At 38.0% G+C, this 19,097-nt stretch overlaps 7 protein-coding genes across 7 annotated transcripts in view; 3 read left to right on the forward strand and 4 right to left on the reverse strand.

Moving 5' to 3' along the window:
* The window catches only part of LOC18018598 (endo-1,4-beta-xylanase B), a 2,687-nt gene extending 791 nt beyond the window's left edge, over positions 1-1,896 (reverse strand). Inside the window, exons 1-2 of the mRNA XM_024156320.1 lie at positions 1,610-1,896; positions 171-1,060 (exon numbers count right to left, since the gene is read on the reverse strand). Coding sequence (XP_024012088.1) covers positions 171-1,060; positions 1,610-1,896 — 1,177 coding nt within the window. The remainder of the gene's footprint in view (positions 1-170; positions 1,061-1,609) is intronic.
* A 1,768-nt stretch (positions 1,897-3,664) lies between these two features.
* LOC18018599 (oleosin-B1) lies at positions 3,665-4,967 on the reverse strand. Its single transcript, XM_006399177.2, has 2 exons — positions 4,642-4,967; positions 3,665-4,079 (listed from the first exon to the last, which is right to left on the reverse strand). Exons 1-2 carry the CDS (start codon positions 4,926-4,928, stop codon positions 3,665-3,667), a joined length of 702 nt encoding a protein of 233 aa, XP_006399240.2. The 5' UTR covers positions 4,929-4,967.
* A 2,070-nt stretch (positions 4,968-7,037) lies between these two features.
* LOC18018600 (ethylene-responsive transcription factor ERF106) lies at positions 7,038-7,955 on the forward strand. Its single transcript, XM_006399178.2, has one exon. It carries the CDS (start codon positions 7,133-7,135, stop codon positions 7,766-7,768), a length of 636 nt encoding a protein of 211 aa, XP_006399241.1. The 5' UTR covers positions 7,038-7,132; the 3' UTR covers positions 7,769-7,955.
* An 859-nt stretch (positions 7,956-8,814) lies between these two features.
* On the reverse strand, positions 8,815-11,208 carry LOC18018601 (WD repeat-containing protein WRAP73). Its single transcript, XM_006399179.2, has 6 exons — positions 10,978-11,208; positions 10,210-10,698; positions 9,859-10,080; positions 9,675-9,747; positions 9,439-9,546; positions 8,815-9,323 (listed from the first exon to the last, which is right to left on the reverse strand). The coding sequence occupies exons 1-6, from the start codon at positions 11,092-11,094 to the stop codon at positions 8,956-8,958; spliced, it is 1,377 nt and encodes a 458-aa protein (XP_006399242.1). The 5' UTR covers positions 11,095-11,208; the 3' UTR covers positions 8,815-8,955.
* A 489-nt stretch (positions 11,209-11,697) lies between these two features.
* LOC18018603 (putative kinase-like protein TMKL1) lies at positions 11,698-14,500 on the reverse strand. The gene is made up of 2 exons (XM_006399181.2): positions 13,908-14,500; positions 11,698-13,219 (listed from the first exon to the last, which is right to left on the reverse strand). The coding sequence occupies exons 1-2, from the start codon at positions 14,410-14,412 to the stop codon at positions 12,639-12,641; spliced, it is 1,086 nt and encodes a 361-aa protein (XP_006399244.1). The 5' UTR covers positions 14,413-14,500; the 3' UTR covers positions 11,698-12,638.
* LOC18018602 (F-box protein At5g07610) lies at positions 11,707-12,496 on the forward strand. Its single transcript, XM_024155585.1, is given in 5 exon segments — positions 11,707-11,790; positions 11,792-11,857; positions 11,859-11,898; positions 11,901-12,152; positions 12,155-12,496. Coding segments are annotated over 5 exon segments (765 nt in total). The 3' UTR covers positions 12,478-12,496.
* A 2,107-nt stretch (positions 14,501-16,607) lies between the features above and the next one.
* LOC18018604 (autophagy-related protein 3) lies at positions 16,608-19,010 on the forward strand. Its single transcript, XM_006399182.2, has 10 exons — positions 16,608-16,866; positions 17,058-17,128; positions 17,228-17,344; positions 17,431-17,594; positions 17,794-17,879; positions 18,010-18,061; positions 18,173-18,238; positions 18,383-18,510; positions 18,602-18,704; positions 18,823-19,010. The coding sequence occupies exons 1-9, from the start codon at positions 16,706-16,708 to the stop codon at positions 18,696-18,698; spliced, it is 942 nt and encodes a 313-aa protein (XP_006399245.1). The 5' UTR covers positions 16,608-16,705; the 3' UTR covers positions 18,699-18,704; positions 18,823-19,010.
* The last annotated feature ends 87 nt before the right edge of the window (positions 19,011-19,097 follow it).

The raw sequence follows: 19,097 nt of genomic DNA on the forward strand, positions 1-19,097 counted from the left end.
GGATTTCGGTTTAGCTGGTGGTTTGGATTTCGATTTAGCTGGTGGTTTGGATTTCGATTTAGCTGGTGGTTTTACTGCCGGTTCTAATGGACTGTTTGGTGGCATATCTGCTGATGAGGCACCCGGCGAGCCACCTGGTGAGACATCTGGCGAGCCATCCGGCGAGGAACCTGGCGAGCCACCCGGCGAAGAATCTGGCGAGCCACCCGGCGAGGAACCTGGCGAGCCACCCGATGAACCACCTGGTGAGCTACCCGGCGAGCCACCTGGTAAACCATCCGGCGAGCCACCCGGCGAACCATCCGGTGAGCCACCCGGCGAACCATCCGGTGAGCCACCCGGTGAGCTACCTGGCGAGCCACCCGGTGAGCCACCCGGTGAGCCACCCGGCGAGCCATCCAGCGAGCCACCCGGTGAGCCATCTGGCGAGCCACCCGGCAAACTACCTGGTGAGCCACCCGGCGAACCACCCGGCGAACCACCCGGCGAACCACCAGGTGAAGAACCCGGCGAGCCACCTGGTGAGTCACCCAGCGAGCCACCTAGTGAGCCACCCGGCGAAGCATCCGGCGAGCCACTTGGCGAAGCATCCGGCGAGCCACTTGGCGAAGCATCCGGCGAGCCACCCGGCGAGGAACCCGATGAGCCACCTAGCAAAGCATCCAGCGAGCCACCTGAGGAACCCGGCGAACCACCCGGTGAGGCATCCGGTGAGCCGTCCGGCGAGACATCTGGCGAGCCACCCGGTGAAGAACCCGACGAGCCACCCGGCGAGACACCTGCCGAATCATCCGGCGAGGCACCTGGTGAGCCACCCGGCGAGGCATCTGGTGAGGCACCTAGTGAGGCATCCGGCGAGGCTCTTGGCGAAGCACCCGGTGAGGCATCCGGCGAATCACCCGGCGAAGCACTTGGCGAGTCACCCGGCGAAGCATCCGGCGAGGCACCTGGCGAGTCACCCGGCGAGGCACCTGCCGAAGCACCTGGCGAGTCACTGGGTGAGGCACCTGCATCGGGCGTCAACCCTGGAATTTTTGGCGGTTCTTTGCCCGTGAGTTGCCTGTACACAATTGACTAGGGTCTGGTTATCAAAAATCATGGTATCATATACTTAATAGTTAGGCTGTAAACGGTTCACCACCAAGATTATACAAGACTATAAACTTTATATATGTTGATGCATATCAACGTATACAACCATGCATCTAGACAAACAGATATGGATTCCCAATGCTAAATGCAAGAGTAAAAATTGGGAGAAAATGGAATTTGTTTTCATAATTAATTTTGTACAATTAATGGTGAGATTTCAAGGGGAATATCGATTAATACTTTGTTTAGTCTTTATTCCTTTGAAAACACAACCACTCCCATAATTCACGTATTATAGTAACTATGTGTCTACGTCCCCCTCTAATCTAGTTAAAAATAAGATGTAGTCATCATCAATTCATGCGTTAATCAATCCGTTAATTCTCCCACCTAATATATATACAGTGTGTATACTTTAAATTTGTATAGTAAACCTTCTACTAGTGTACAACGAGTTTTCTAATATATTTTTTTGTGGCCTATAGTAATAATAATAAATTTTGTTAGTGTTAGTTACTTGTAGAGCCACATGAGGATTTTGAGAGCCGTCACACCAAAGCTACCGGAGGCCGCTAAACACGTAGCCAGCAAAGTAGTGGTGAGACCTGCTGGTACGAGAACCGGACTAAATAGGAGGAATAGCGGCATGGTAGCGATAAATGCCACGGCTGTGCCACCGAGGGATAGGCCGGCGAGCAACAAGAGGAATATTGCGGCTATGGTGGCAAAAAACGCCGTTAGAACACCCTTAAACGTCGGCCTTGTGCGTAGTTTCTCGCGTTTTTTCTTTTTGAAAAGAAACATTCTCACTATTTTGAATGGGCAGAAGAGAGGGAACTTGATTTTGTGATCCGATGGTTGTGGGAATTTATGAAGGAGAATGGATCCCTATGAACAGAGAGATCGAGTTGTGTAGTCTACGTGCACGGGACGTGCTTTGTTCCATGCGAAACGATGCCAGTGAACGTTGAGCTCTACGTCACGTCAATGCCTTTTCTTTTTTTTTTGGGTTGACACATTTTTTTCACTCTTTTCTTCGCTTTCTTGTAAAATAGGAGTGGACATTTTGGGATTTTGTTCGCATTCGGTTTAGCCGTACATGTTTTTGATTTCCCTTGATTTTAACTGAACTTATAGAACTAAAGTGTATCAAAAGACTCAGAATCACTTCTCTTCATATTCAAATCAATATAGCATTTGGAAGATAAGCATAAATAGCCCTATAAATATGGGGAGTGATTTCTCTTGAACCTCCTCATGTCCCAAAATTTCACCTTCTTTTTTTTGTTTGGTCGAACTTCACCTTCTTTTATATATGTATTTTTGTTATTATATTTTATTTTGTCTTGAAGACAGATATTAATATACTTTATTACTTAACGTAAAAAAATACATTTAGCTATTTTTTCAGACACCATCAAAAAATTAACAGGAACCATATTCAATTATGAATATGCAAGTGATTAACATATCGATGACAACAACAAAAAAACATATGAATACCAACCAATAATGAATGATGGCGCCATTAATTATATATAAAATATTTAAACTATGCGAATAGGACAACCAAATCATCCATATTATATATTATGAATATGCAAGTGATTAACACATCAAGAAACGTTGTTTGGTCCTGAGTTTTATGTTAGTTGTTGACTATAATTCTATAAATTTTCTTCACTTTGGAGTCATACAATCTATATTTTCTAGGAAATATTGACTTTTTCATAATTAGTTTGTTTGCCTCCATCTTCTATAAAGCCATTTGCGTGCACTGGAGCAATGTAGAAATGATTTCACACATTTTCTAATGCAGATTGAGTTCGATAAGACGCCAACTAGGTCAACCTATTCGTGTGGGAAATAATATTAATATTAAAACCTTTGAATGTAGTCAACGATTGGGATGGATCCTCTTATATTATTTTAATCGAGCAAAGCATATTAATCGCTGAGATCTGATTCTTCCTTCTTTTTAAAAAAAAAAAATTTAAAAACTAGAATTTTAGTTTTGGATATCCTAATTTTTACTATAAGAGAAAGAATTTTGATCACATCATCTAATGAAAGAAAAACCAACCTAAGAAATACTGGTAATCGTAGAATGTTGATGGTGATCTCTGAGTAATTAATATTTTGAGCTTATTATACATTCATTTTGTTAACAACTATATATGTTGTCTCAACTAGAAAGCTTGATGCATTCTCAGTCAGAAGATAGTTGTTATGGTTAGAGAAAACTCTCAAATGCCTGAAACATTTTATTTGCTTCTATATATTGGACAAGCTACTTCGCCCACTTGAAATGTAAATCTTCCATTCATCAAAGTATATAGTTTCTTGGAAGACTGAAATAGAGCAGTTGCTTTATATGAAGAGAGAGAGAGAGAGAAAGAGGTGGAGGCGTGGAGCATAGCCCACCAACCAAATGAACTACACGATCAGGTACGTACATATACATACATGTATCAAAATAGATAAATAATATTTGAAAGATAACAATTGTGCACGGATCCATAATCAAGTTCATATTATATGTTCATCCCTTGCCTATGTCCATGACATATTTTTATTTCGGTTTAGCTGCTGGTTTAGCTTTTGGTTTAGCTGCTGGCTTAGCTGCTGGTTTAGCTTTTGATTTAGCTTTTGGTTTAGCTGCTGGCTTAGCTGCTGGTTTAGATTTTGGTTTAGCTGCTAGCTTAGCTGGTGGTTTGGCTGCCGGTTTAGATGCGGGTTTCTCTTCTGCTGTTGCCGGTTGCATTGGCATGCCCCCCGACATATCTTCTGATGAGCCACCTGGTGAGGCACCTGGTGAGTCACTTGGTGAACCACCTGGTGGGGCACCTGATGAGTCACTTGGTGATGAAGCACCTGGTGAACCACTTGATGAGTCACCTGGTGAACCACCTGGTGAGGCACCTGGTGAGCCATCTGCATCGGGCGTCAACCCTGGAATTTTTGGAGGATCTTTTCCCGTGAGTTGCCTATATACAATTGAATAAGTTTGGTTGTCAAAAATCATGGTATCATGTTCTTAATAGTTACGGCTGGAAACGCCACCAAGACTATATACAAAGATTGCAAACTTTATATATACATATGTATATAAATAGATAACCATGCATATAAACGTATACAACCATGCATCTAGACAAATAGATATATATTCCTAATCGTAAATGCAAGAATAAAGAATGGAATAAAATGGAAATTGTTTTCGTAATTAATTTTATACAATAAATGGTGAGATTCAAGGGAAATATCGATGAATACTTTGTTTAATCTTTATTCCTCTAAAAACACAACCACAACCGTAATCCACGTATTATACTAATTATGTGTCTACGTCCCCCTCTAATACATTTGATAATAAGATGCAGCCACCCACAGATATCATTCATGCGTTAATAATCCGTTCATCCTCCTACCTAATACATATACTCTAAATTTGTATTAACATAGTAGACCTTCTATTAGTGTCCATCGATTTTTCTAACATATTTTTGGCCTATAATAATAATAATAAATTTTGTTAGTGTTAATTACTTGTAGAGCCACATGAAGATGGTGAGAGCCGTCGCACCAGAGCCGCCGGAGGCAGCTAAACCCGTAGCCAGCAAGGTAGTGGTAATACCCGCTGGTACGAGAACCGGACTAAATACGAGGAATAGTGGCATAGTGGCGATAAATGCCACGGCTGTGCCAGCGAGGGATATGCCGGCGAGTAACAAGAGGAATATTGCGGCTACGGTGGCAAAAAACGCCGTTAGAACACCCTTGAACGTCGGCCTTGTGCGTAGGTTCTCGCGTTTTCTCTTCTTGAAAATTAACATTATCACTATCTTGAATGGCCAAAAGAGAGGGAACAGGACGTGCATTTTTTGATCCGATGGTTGTGGGAATTTATGAAGGAGAGTAGTGTATTCATATGGACAGAGAGAGTGGTGTAGCCTACGTGTACGGCACGTGCTTACCTCCATGCGAAACGATGTGAGTACTGAACGTTGAGCTCTACGTCACGTCAATGCCTTTTCTTTTCTTTTCTTCTTTTGTTGGGCTAGCTCTCACAATTTTTCGCCCTTTTTTCTTCGCTTTATTGTAATATAGGAGTGGACAGTTTGGGTTTATCATCGTATTCGGTTTATAGCCGTTAATTCATGTTTTTTATTTGATTTTAAATAGAACCCAATTGTATCGTTTCTTCCCATTATAAATTTATAAATTTAGCCGTTTGGAATAACTTCGCCAGTCAAAAGACTCGGAATCTAGTAAGAAAACAAGTTAGATTTTTGTTTTCTTTTATTTACTAAATGTGAAAAAATTAAATTTTCATGACATTTTATAAAAGCGACCGATAATCTATTAGTTTTGTATTACTGTTGTAAAGGAAGAACTACTTGTTTGGGTAGTAGTTGAAAGATCATGGTTTAAGTTCTTTAACTGCGATTTAAATTATAATTAACAACTGTCAACTGTGAATAACTAGCGCTGTTTCAAAGTGGAAGCTACTATTAGTTTGGATTTTGATTTGATGATGCAAACCAAAATTCACCAAAACCATGCATGATTCGGAAGTTATAGGCACCGTGGTTTAGCATAAGCGGATGTCACGCTAAACCATTCTTATATTTTTGTCTTCAAGACAGATATTAATGATATTTTACCTTTAAAAAAATACATTTGCTTATTTTTTTCAGAGACCATCGAAAAAGTAATAGGAACGCATTATTTTTCTAGTAACCATTTCCATTATGAAGATGCAAGTGATTAACATATCACGGACAACAACAAAAAAAACATGTCAATGACTACCAATAATAGATGATGGCGCAATTATATATGAAGTATCAAAATACGCGAATAGGACATCCAAATCATTCATATTATATGTTCATCTTTTTTTTTTTAATAAAAGAGGGTAGATTAGGTTTAATTACGTGGAGCCCTCGAAATTAATAAAAAATATCCAATAATCAAGTTGCTTCAAATCATTTTCCACCCAGGAGAGGCCTACCAGGAAAACAACTTTATTGAGCTGGCTCCCCTCGTTTAAAATTTATCCATTATACAAAATCTACTGTATTTTTTTGCTCTTTATAGATATTATTATATTAAAAAGATTACATTCAGGGAACAATCCGATCTCAAATACTTCTTCGTTGTTAAAACCTTATATCATCAAAATTTTCAAGAGAAACGTCAGTTGGTGGAAAAAGAATTCTGAGTCGAGTCTCATGAACATAAAACTAATTCACATAGGATAAAAGTTATTTGATGTACAAAATATCCAAATCATTTGGCCTAGTTGTAAAAGAGTCTGAAGATAAATTTGTGAATTTGGGTACTACTTAGTTTAAATCAATATTAGTGTACAACTAATCCTTAATGAAGACAAATAATGAAAATTAAGCTGAGTTAAGAATTTTGAAATATCTTCACGATTTGAAAATCATATATTTGTTTCTATTTACCAATAATTCTAAATTTTCTAATAGAAAAAATAAAATAATGGAATGTGATGTCTACAAACAAGAAACAAAAAATAATAATAAATGTAAAGATAATATATGCAATGCCGTTGAGAATCAAATGATACATATTTTATTTAGTAGTCATAATCAGAGAGAAAAAAGACAAAACAAGTTGAGCATAAATAAAAGAGAAGATTCATCCTTAGAACCAATATGTAAAATGTATATACTGTATGTGATTACAGTTTTTCATGTGAAGTGTCACGTCACGCAACAACTTGATGAAGGTCCTTACAAAAAGTTCGACGTTGTCTTCATAAATTGTATTAATTGATAAGAGACTTATGACCCATCCGTAAAACCACTAAAGAGAGCGACAAAACCACAAGAGTTTGTGTCCCTACCCATTCATGGCTGCCAAAACTTTGTGATTACCTTCTTGTCTCCTATTCCTTCCCTTTTATATATAGGAAGCAAAAGATCCAAGCTTTTTGCTCAAACATCACTTGCCGACTCTCTCTCTTTTTCTCTCTCTCTCTCTCAACTGCTTCTTGTTTGGGAAAAAGATGGCGACTTTTGAGGAAAGCTCTGATTTTGATGCCATACAGAAGCATCTCTTTGAAGACTTTATGGTTTCTGATGGTTTCATGGGAGATTTGGACTTTGATGCTTCTTTTGCCTCAGGACTCTGGTGTATAGAACCTATGATGAATCAAGTCCCTAAACAGGAACCTGATTCGCCGGTTCTTGATCCGGATTCTTTTGTCAAAGAGTTTTTACAAGTGGAAGCCGAATCATCTACATCAACGGGAATTTCATCATCACATGAGACTGATCAGAGTGTCTCGACCCTGAAGAAAGCAAAGAGGTTTGAAGAACAAGAATCGAGGCATTACAGAGGAGTGAGAAGAAGGCCGTGGGGGAAATTTGCAGCAGAGATTCGGGATCCAGCAAAGAAAGGATCCAGGATTTGGCTAGGAACATTTGAGAGTGATGTTGATGCTGCAAGAGCCTATGATTGTGCAGCTTTCAAGCTCCGGGGAAGAAAAGCCGTGCTCAACTTTCCTCTAGACGCCGGAAAGTATGAAGCTCCTGCGAATTCAGGACGGAAAAGGAAGAGAAGTGATATTCAAGAGGAGCCCCAAAGAAGTCAGAGCAACTCATCTTCATCGTCAAGTGATGGAGAAACGACCTGTGAATGATGCATTTAACATGTAAGAGTGTGAGCAGTTTCATTGTATAAGTTAATTTGTACAGAGCAAGTGAAGTTTAGGTTAGTGTGCTTAGGAACTCTTGCAACAAGTTTGTATGGATGTTCTGTTTCTTCATGTCCAAAAAGACCATAAGTTTTAGAAACAAGTTCTTGTTTCCAAGAAAATTCTCTCGACAGACTTGAGTTTCCGATCTTTAAACAAAATTAGTTATTAGGTATTGTACTCCGTGATTAGTCGATGGTTTGAACCAAGATAAACAAATCAATGTAGTAGCTGAAATTTAGAACTGAACATAATTATTAGCAATTTTTTTAATCGAAATCATTATTTATTGTAAATGCACACGTCAAACACAAACAGAAGGATCTTCAACCGTGCGACTCTGTGTTATGAAAAAAATGAAGATCTTCTTTACTTGGAAATTTTGTTTCACATGTAACGCAAACGAGAAAAAAAAATTGCGTTTGAAATAAACAAGGTCTCAATCTCTTACATAGAAACTTCACCGAAAAAGGTTCAACAAGGGAGTGTACCTACCGTTTATAGAAGGGGGAGTGAATCAAGATGAACAAGTTGCATGAGGGACCAATTTTAAGAATGTAGCAGCAGCAAATGTTTTGTCTCAGAGAGTCACAGGTTAGGTATAAGTCAAGATTCATTGATAAAGAATATGGACCACAAGCTACAGAGTCCAGAGACTTGAAAGAGAGATGCATAACTTGCAAATGGATAACAGAGAAGAGATATTTATAAAAATATCTAACTTTCCTTGCTGACAATTTGGTTTTGAGTATTAACAGTGAGAAACCAGGATACCATTTTGAATCTTTCTCTGGTTTACTAGGTTCATTAATACAGTATATATATATATATTTTTATGAAGATATGATATAATATGTTTCCTGTTTAAAAACCCTTATCAGAGTTTTTCGGTAAATACTTTTATCTGTCGAGTCGACCATAGACCGACATCAAGCAACAGAAGCCTATTTCCTGAAATGAGAACTTTATTTTGTTAAATCAAGGACGTAAATTTTTGTTACTCAAGAAAGCTTTTTTATACATTGAAAACAGTTAACAATCACTACTAATAGTCGCGGGAAAAAAAATAAACACTCCTAAAATTGAAAGACGCACAAGGCTGCAACTTTTACAACGAAACACATAAGGAATCCTCAGTCATCAGAGCTGTAGTCGCTGGACTCAGGCAAAGGCGGGACCGTGGCACAGCAGAACGCGTCTTTGTCTTTGAGAAGGAGACAGCTTCCATCAATGTTCCATTTGAGGTCAGTTATGGAGAAGCCCGGGAGAGGATTGCATACACAGAACGCACCCGAGGGAGTCCACATGTAGAGGTGAGAGCTTCCAGTGCATACAAGGAGTCGGGTGCAGGTGGGGTCCCACACAGCGGCTCGGATAGGTTCCTTCTGGACCAGGATGGCTGCAACCTCGAGGCGTTGCATGTCCCATATCCATAGAGCAGTGGGCATACTGTCGTTTCGTGTGCATATATACTGGCTGTCTTTGCTCCAAGCAAGAAGGCCTGAGAACATTTTTGAAAGAGTTTAGCTTTTGGAAGTTAAATACAAGACGCAAAGTTTTCCAGACCGATTGCAGTTTCTAAGGTTGCGTCTTTCGTTGCAGAAGAAAGAGCTTACCAACTCCTTGTTTTGGGTTAGGCTTGTCTGCAGGAGGCTTCTGGAAAGGAAAAGCTACCGGTAATTCCATGACTTCATACCTGACACTTATATAGCCTTCCGAAGCATCTGGACAAAGATGTGAATCACATGAAAATAAGAAGAGATTGAAAAGTGTATTTTGTATCAATTACTGACGAAAAGAGTGTTAAGGAAGATGTGTCAATAGAATAGGACAGGTTTGGAACCGTAGTTACCATAATTGCTTGGCATAAAGTTGTCATCCAACGATAACTCAGACATATCAAGCTCCAAGGGTTCATCGATTTCCTACAAAAAAATAATGACCAATAAGGTTAATACACGCCTGAGTTGACAATAAGCAGTTGTCCTGCTGTTAAACTTTTTTTTTTTTAAATCAAAGAATGGAAAGGGCTTTACCTTGAAAATAGCAGCACAACAGGGCGCACGAACCGTTGATAGGTGTAAAAACTCAGCAAATGTTTTCCAAGTAAGGTGATTTAGGACCCGCAACATTTGATCGTAGCTACCAATGGCAAGAAACTGACCACATGGAGACCAGGAAACAGTCTTCACACCAAGTCCACATTCATATGCCTGGTACTTAAATAGACACCTACCATCTGGAGAATAGATTAGAACCTGCCCAAATGGTTACAAACTTAAGAGATATCCACGAGAAAACCAAACATAACGAATTCCGATAATCATGCAAGAAACTAACCATTTCTCAAGATTCAAAAGTTGCATCAAGACCAAAATGATACATACCTTATATTCAAGAGGCGAATCCCAGACTACAATAGAACTATCATCTGGTGACCACTCAAGATCAGCCAAGTCCAAGGTATCAACAGCGAAGCTACCCATTATCTCCCATGATTGACAAGACAAGAGGTTTACATAATCCTTGCAATCACGCCGCGTACATATTGCTGCAAACTTCCCATCTTGATTGAATGAAACTCCCTTCGAGCCATGCTTTGGCCATTGAACATGAACACACGCTGTGTTCAAAAGGGACCAAACTGTTAACCGCAGCTGAAACTCCGAGGTTGTGAGTATATGGCGGCTGTCTGGACTCCACCTAGCGTATGAAATACCAGCAGGACCTTCATCAATCTTGCAAGTCCATTCTGGTTGTGTCAATGACCAGGCTTGAATCATCGGTTTTTTATAGAGACCACAGAGAATGTATTCAGAATCTAGGGCCCATTCTATGTAGCTTATTTTATCTAAGCAAGAAAACAACTGGACAACCTGCATTTATAGGCACGCTTCACATTCGTTACATATTCATAAGATCCAAAAAAAAAAACTTCAACGATCTTATAAATCATCTCTCAGGTTCCACTTTCCAAAAATAATCCGGATCAAGTAGCTTCTACCCAATTTAAAGTACAAGATCTAGTTGCATTTGAACACTAGAAGAAACGTTTTTGTTTTGTAAGATCCAAAATCTCTGAGCAAAAGTTGCCATTGTACCTCCGAATTGTAAGCGAAATCAAGGGTTTAAGACTAAATGTAACTAGTTTTTACCTGAAACGAAAAAGTATCGCGGATCACGAGACGATAATCATTGGCGACGGCGACGTAACGAGAGTTTGGAGAGAAACAGCAAGGACCCGTCTGCTTGTAAGCCTCTGTAAATTCCATATTTTGAGTATATGCAAGGAGATTCTGCGACAGATTCTCAGAAGGGGAGAATCAATGCCTATAACTTTCGATAGACTAAGCTCCTCGATTCACAGACTGCGAGGAGCCATGGATTCTGACGCCGAGATAATTTTTTCAAAATTGAAATGAAAGAGAGAGAGAGAGATTACGAGGCGTTTCGGGTCGGGTTCATATTGGGTGGGGTTGATTACGGGTATGGATTTCAAATTAAATGGGCCTCTGGCCTATTTTTCTTCAACTCTTGTGGAAGTAAACACGCTTATCTAACAGACATCATGCCGTTCGTAAGAAATGTAATAGCACATTCTGCCGTTTATCATGTTATAATAGTAGAATCTCCCTGGTCTGTTTTGACAGTAAACCTCGGATGTTCCTGGGGAAAACAACAGAAACGGGATAATATCTCATTTAAACAGTTCTTATATTTACTTTTGAAACCTAGAAAAACAAATACAAAAACATGAACACAAACTCTTAGATTGTCAAAAATCAACGAAATTAAAAAAAAAAAAAAAAAAGTAGTTGATAAGCAAAAACTCAAGAAGAGCTTCCTCCACAATCGCTTTGGTTTACAGATCATCTATAGACGAAATGATCATAATGCAATCAACCAACGGGCTTCTCCTCTGCAGATGCGCTTGCGAGACTAACCAATTCAACACAATTTACTATGTGTACAAATTACAATCCCACACCAAAACAGAATACTCTTCTCCCTCAGATCATCATTGATGACCTCGCGTCTCTCTCTAGCCTTTCATCCTTCTAAATCTCCTCACTATAGTCTTTTTGCCTCAGAAGAATTATCAAGAAATCTGCTTTTTCTGTCTCTGACGATCACCTCTACCACATATAGAGGTTTATTCCTCCAAAGATGGAACTTGGAAGGAGAGTTTTTCCGGCTCCTCATCCTTTAAACTTTAAAGCGTTCGACAACGCAGTCTTCTGGAATGGCACAGTTCACTGGTTCGGTTTCCACTCAAGAGATTGCCTCTCTTTCGATATCAGTCAAGAGCAAATCAAGATTCTTCAACTTTCCTTGTTCACGAAATGGAAAAGAACAGCTTAAGCTGGTCCGTGAAGTATAATGTTGATTCAGAGCCTCTTGCAGTTGCGTTTCCCGAGATGATCAGAACCGAAAACTTCACCAATAGGCGGCTCTACACGTTCTCTGTCATCGGTACTGTAAAGGAAGAGATGGATGCAGAATCATACATCCTGCTTCACATTCCAAACAAGACTGTAAAGTACAGCTTCATAGACAAGACTTTCAAGAAACTTTGCAGTTTCGAGCCATCATTCTACGATGCTCTTTCTTTAGTATCAGTTCTGCGGATTCCAAAGATCTTTCAAGTTCTTTGAGTCTCTTGCTAACGTCTAAGTGTAGTTTACTCCTCCCCGGGAAGCGTACAAAGAAATCGAATACTTTCTGTGCCATAGTCAATTCCTATGTAAAAGCTTTTACTACAAGATACTTTTCCTCTATCAGAAACCCAAATGTGATCAATCATTCTGAAATCATTCTAACATCTCCGGATCTCTTTCAGTTTCCCCAAGACTTGTTTCACGTTTGGCCTAAGAGAAGGAGAAGGAGAGCAACAAGACATCGCAAGCTGAATATACTTGAGTACACATTCTTCACTCACGTTACCATTACTCCTGAGAATCTCAGGACGGTATAAATCAGACAGCTTATGATCAAGAACAGCATTCCTAATGAAATCAGGAAGATAGAACTCATCATCGCCAGTTGGATTCTCGTTTATCGGTTCTTTACCAGAGACTAGCTCAAGCATGATCACACCGAGACTATACAGATCACTCTCTTTGCTCACTTCCTTCATCTTTATCAACTCAGGAGCTTTGTATCCCTCAGCTGCAGATACATCAAGAATCTCTTGTCCTGCCGTTCGGTTTAAGAGTAAATGCAAACCAAAATCAGAGATTTGAGGTTCGAAACTCGAGTTCAGAAGAATATTCTTGGATTTCAGATTTCCGTGGACGATTGGTTTCTGCATTCCTGTGTGAAGATAATCAAGAGCTTTTGATATTCCAATTGTGATGCTTAGAATGTTCATCCATTTTATCGATTCGTCATCTCTACCTGCCACAGAAAAAAATGTAATTTTCTTTTAGTCTAGAAATTTGAGTAAGGGTTTGTTTTTTTTTAGAACAATAAGAAGGTTTGTTGATATTGACGTTCTTCCGATTCAACCTTTTTTTTTCAAGTTCTGTCAATGTTCTTACTGAACTAAAGAAGTGGAAAGTGAAGGAAATTAAAAAAAAAAAACAGAAATAGTACCGACAAAAGACAGTCTACATGTATTTTGAAAAGCTTTAGAAATAAAATACTAAGACAAGATAATGAAACACTGAATTAAATGATCCAGCTAATGTGCTTAATTCCAGCTGGGTGTTTCACTTTTCATTAACTATAGGTCTATAGCACATTCTTTTTCTTTTATATATCTATGAATATATATAAGTGTATATTTCTACATCAGATATATAAAAGATATCATCATCATGGGAAACGGTAAAATTTTCATCAGATGCTTGTATGAGTTCAAAGGTTTTTAAACCATTTTTTCCCGGGAAAATAGTAGAATCTCAGGAAAACCCGAAAAACAAGTGACCACGAGATTCCATGGGGTAAAAAGGGACCCCCAATAAAAAAAACCACTCGGGAAAGTTAAAATTCTTAACTTTCTGTCGGGAAAAGAAAAAGTTTGATCCTTTAAATATTTCTTTCGACTTTCCTTTATTTTCTCGGGAAAAAGAAGAAGACTTACTTCTGATGAACTCGGAAAGATTCCCGGAAGCGAAGAAAGGATGAACCATAAGCTTCTCTCCTCTGTTTCCAGCGTAGAAACCTAACAGAGGAACCAGATTCTCATGGCGAACAGATCCAAGCGTCTCGATGACGCCGTTAAACTCCTTCGAATCCGATCTCACTGTACAAACTGGTCGCAGAAATCTAAGAACCCTAATTTTGCCGCTCCGTTGCAACGACGCCTTATACAGAGTGCCGTAGCTTGATTTTCCGATGACTTCTCCGGGAGCATCGAGGATATCGCAGATCGTGAGATCTTCGCCGCCGTGAAATGTCACGAGCTCCTCTGTCTCCGAGGAGAATCCCTGTTTGTTATAGTCGGGTGATTCGACGTCGTATTGATCTGACTCGGCAGATGATTGTTTTCTTCGACAGAAGATGAATAAGACAATGAAGAAGATTACGATGGAGAATGCTGATAAAGAGACTCCGAGTAACAATGTTAAAAAATGGTTTTTTCTCATCTCTTGGAATTTTTGTTTTCCTTCTTCTTCAATTTCTTGGAAAAGAATCTGGGTAGTATTTGTGTTGAAGAGGTGAGAGAGTTTAGGAAAATGGGTATTGTGTTAATAAATGAGAAATGTATGATTAGACTTTGGAATTTATAGCAGGTAATATTTCTGAAATAAACGAAATGGAAGCTCTGGGCTGGCAAAAAAAAAATCAAAGGAAATGGAAACTATGGAATTTATTGTTCACAGTGACAGAGAGAGATTGACGGTGATGGGAGATGAAGTTGATATTTTAGTTCAGAGGACAGATCTAGAATACCTTTTATTTCGTTGTATCAATTTTGACTTTTTGATTTCTTTGGCTTGTAAATATATGCAAATATCATATTTTTCCAATTTATTTGGAAACATATCCTTTTTTTAACGTCATATTATTTAGTTGCCCGAGCTTTATATCCTCTAATGTACAATCGTGTTTTGTAAACTGTTGACCATATAAATGAAAATGACGTTACAAAAAAATTGGAAATATATCCTCTCAAATTCTCAACCAATTATGACCTTAATAATTCTCAACTGTATTACACACGTTAAATGTATTCTACATTTAAATCGGGTTTATGCTTTTATATAAGTGTTCATAGCCGGACGATAGAATCATAGAATAAATAAATAACTTTTTAAAATGATATCGCAAGTAGCACGTTAGTTTCTTCCAAGATAAAAATACTAGCGACCGTGGTAATTAATTCTCATGATCTCAAGAAAAATTATAAAGAACGTTGAAAGTGGTGATGATAAATGTTGGGTTTGACTAGACTAGTGATGGTGGTTGAAGTGCGTGGGGTACATCTTAGGTATTTGATTGGGAGATTTATCCGGCAAGTTTAGTTATATTATGTTTTTCACTTTTTTATAATATCAACGACGATACTATAGAGATAATAGTATTCACTTCCGTATAATATTTACACAAATGAAAAGATAGTATGTTTAATTATGCATACACTAATTTTTCTTACGTTGAATAAATTTTCATAGTTAAGAGCTTATAATAATTTGATAAATTAAATTTCTTCCATTAAATTTCTTAAAATTTACGATTTACTAAAATTAAATAATAAAACATGTATGAGAAATTATTTACTTTTGTTGAATAACAAAAAAAAATTAGTGGAATAAAAGGAAAATTTTCCAAAAATATATATATTTTTATGAATGGTCGAATGGAGAGAATATTTGTTAGGTAATTGGTGGGGATTCGCATGGTTAGGTAATTGGACAAGTATATACACTATTTGTTCTTGGAGTTCTGTAGGGATTCACATGGCTATGTAACTCATCCAAATATAATTTTTTTTTTTTTTTGGTTAAACAAATATAATTTTGTTTCATACTAATTTATTTGTTAATTATGTTTGCTTACAACCAAAGGTTATTAGGTTGCCCGTAATCTGTGAGCAAGTATGAATGTATGATTGTGTTTAAAGAAGATTGAAACTGAAAAAAGAAAGTTATTGAGATTCGACATTCGACACTCGACATCACGATTAATCTTTTGTTAGCTGTAAGCTTGTCTCTAAATTCCTTTAATTAGACAGATGACACAGATCATGGATTTTACTTTATCTGACGGCTCCGAGTCAACCATGTTTACGTCCCACTCTCCCACGTCATCATCGATTTGCATGCTTCAACAGAAGTTCACGTAATATTATTGTTCAGCACCAATGGAATTGAACGATCTACTTATTGACTGTCCTTATTAGTCCTTACATAAATCTACTTATATAGTGTAAAGTGTAAGTTTCATGAATTGACTGTCCTTATTAGTCTTTACATAAATCTACTTATATAGTTGATTAATTCAAAGTAAATACTGTTTCATCCGTTCATAATGAATATAATGTCGTTCAGATTTTCCAAACAAATTAGAAATTCTATTATACCTCGGAGCCGGATAAAAATAATTACAGCCTACATATTAACAAGTGACGACTACCAATTTATAATATTTGGGTGAAACTGAAACATTTAGAAATAGGTGGCGGAAGCTGGAATTATCTTTATCCAAAATGAATTCTCAAAGGAATTATATCGATTTATAAAGTTAAAGGAACAAAACGAAACATTGTAAGAGTACGGTGGTTACTTGTGATATATTTTGTTTTTCCTTTTTTATACACCAAATCCCATATGATTTGGGCACGAAAACTTTATTTCCTTATTGATATTTTGACGAAATTGAGAATTTAGGGTCATCAATCAAATCTCCGATCATCTCGAATTCGTCTTCAGTGTTACAATGGTGCTTTCGCAAAAAATTCATGGAGCATTCAAAGGTGCAGTGGAGAGGATCACTGGTCCTCGAACTGTCTCAGCGTTCAAGGAGAAGGGAGTTCTCAGCGTCAGCGAATTCGTTCTCGCCGGTGATAATCTCGTCTCCAAGTGCCCTACCTGGTCTTGGTTAGTTCGAATTTCAGTATCCACTGTTCGATTTCACAATCTTCAATGTCTAAGCTGTGAATTTGATCAACGTATATGAATTTAGGTCTCTGAGGTTTTGGCTATCGTACGATTCTGTGAGATTATGATTTGGATCAAAACCAATACAATACAAACAGTTGATGGCTTTTCGTTATTATTTTCTTACTCAGGGAATCTGGTGAGCCAAGCAAAAGAAAGCCATACTTGCCTTCAGAGAAACAGTATTTGATTACTAGGAATGGTAAACGAGAGATACTTAGAGCTCCTTCGTATTTTCAGTTTGAAGTTTTTTAATTGCATCTGTATACAATTTGTGGCTTTTTTTTCCATGGATTGACAGTACCTTGTCTACGAAGAGCTGCATCTGTGGCAGAGGATTATGAAGCTGCGGGAGGTGAAGTTTTGGTTGATGATGAAGATAATGATGGTTGGCTGGCAACTCATGGAAGACCTAAAGGTAGATTTTTTTACATCCCGAAGTTATTGCATCGGAAAATTCTTTTTTCGCCCATATGATTTCTTACGTGTTTGATGTGTCCATAGATAAAGGCAGTGAAGATGAAAACTTGCCATCCATGGATGCCTTAGACATAAACGAGAGAGATACTATTCAATCACTACCCAAATGTTCTGGAGGCGAGGAGGAGGAAGATATTCCAGACATGGCAGAGTTTGATGACACTGACAATTTCATAGACAATGATCCCGTGAGTTGGTTATATTCAAATGAACTTGCTAGATTTCAATTCTATCTATATTTGCTAAGTTCAGCTTATTCTATTGTTAAGAATTTGCCACAAAAAATATGCTATAAATAGATATAGACTGAATTTGACACGAAAGTGGCTTCAGAGCATTATTATTAACCAGAGTGTTAAAAAATTTCTCTTTTCATCTCTGAGTCAGGCAACTCTTCAGTCAACGTTTCGTGTGGCTCATGAGCCTGATGACGATAATATCCTTCGAACCAGAACGTATGATGTTAGCATCACGTAAGCATCTTGTGCCTTTTCCATTTACACATTTACATTCACGTGTAAACTTGTTTAAGTTCTTGTAAGACATGTCTCATACTCTTGGCTCACTAGATGGAACTTATACCTCGCTTCACTTTTATTTCAGATATGACAAGTATTACCAAACACCCCGTGTTTGGTTGACCGGCTATGATGAGGTTTCTGACTCATTCATTGCGTTGAATTTCAATTCGTTATGCTGTGACAAATTTTGCATGCTTGTCCATGTCTTTTATGCTTCCTTAAAGAAAACGTGGTATGTCTTGTAGTCAAGGATGTTACTGCAACCCGAACTTGTAATGGAGGATGTTAGTCAAGATCATGCACGTAAAACGGTAATTACATAACTCAACTGTATCAATTGATTCTGTAGTGGTTCTGTGATCTTACTCTGTTCTAGAATCAGTAATGATACGGATTTTAGTTTTCTTTCACTTTCATGGCTTGTTGTAACAACTATAATTACAAAAATTTCACAGGTAACAATAGAAGATCATCCGCACTTACCTGGGAAACATGCTTCTGTTCACCCATGTCGACATGGAGCTGTTATGAAGAAGATCATTGATGTCTTAATGTCGCGTGGAGTAGAACCTGAAGTTGACAAGTAAAATCCCTCACAAACTAACCGTTTATTTTATTTTATTTTTGTACAGTATGGTTATGTCTTGCAACTCCTTTCGTTGTCTTCTCCATAGGTATCTCTTCTTGTTCTTGAAGTTTATGGCATCAGTTATTCCAACAATCGAGTATGATTACACAATGGACTTTGATCTCGGTAGCTCAAGCACTTAATTGCAGGTTAATCTACCTGAATAATATATATTCATGTACATAATATCTTGCTTAATTGTTGAAAACATGCGTTAATCTTACACTTGGGACTCCCTTTTAACTTATTTGGTTTCTTTTTTCCTAGATGGGACATACTGTGCTCTTGAATCCGAGAAGCAGCAAAAAGTTACCGGAGCGGCTCTTCACGGTCTATAATTTGGAGTCTCTCGCTTTTTTTTTTCCCTAAGTTATTTTCCATTTTTTGTTTTTGGACCTTCATATATTTTGTTACCGATGCACAGATAATGATAAATCGATTTCATTTCTCAAAAATTGAATTTTAAATACATATGCTTTTGGGGTTAAGTTTGGTTTTTCGGTTAAGTAGTGTTCCTTATATATTTGAGTCGACTATAATTG

The sequence above is a fragment of the Eutrema salsugineum genome, unplaced genomic scaffold, assembly GCF_000478725.1.
Source record: "Eutrema salsugineum unplaced genomic scaffold, Eutsalg1_0 scaffold_2, whole genome shotgun sequence".
NCBI classification, from domain to species: Eukaryota; Viridiplantae; Streptophyta; class Magnoliopsida; order Brassicales; family Brassicaceae; genus Eutrema; species Eutrema salsugineum.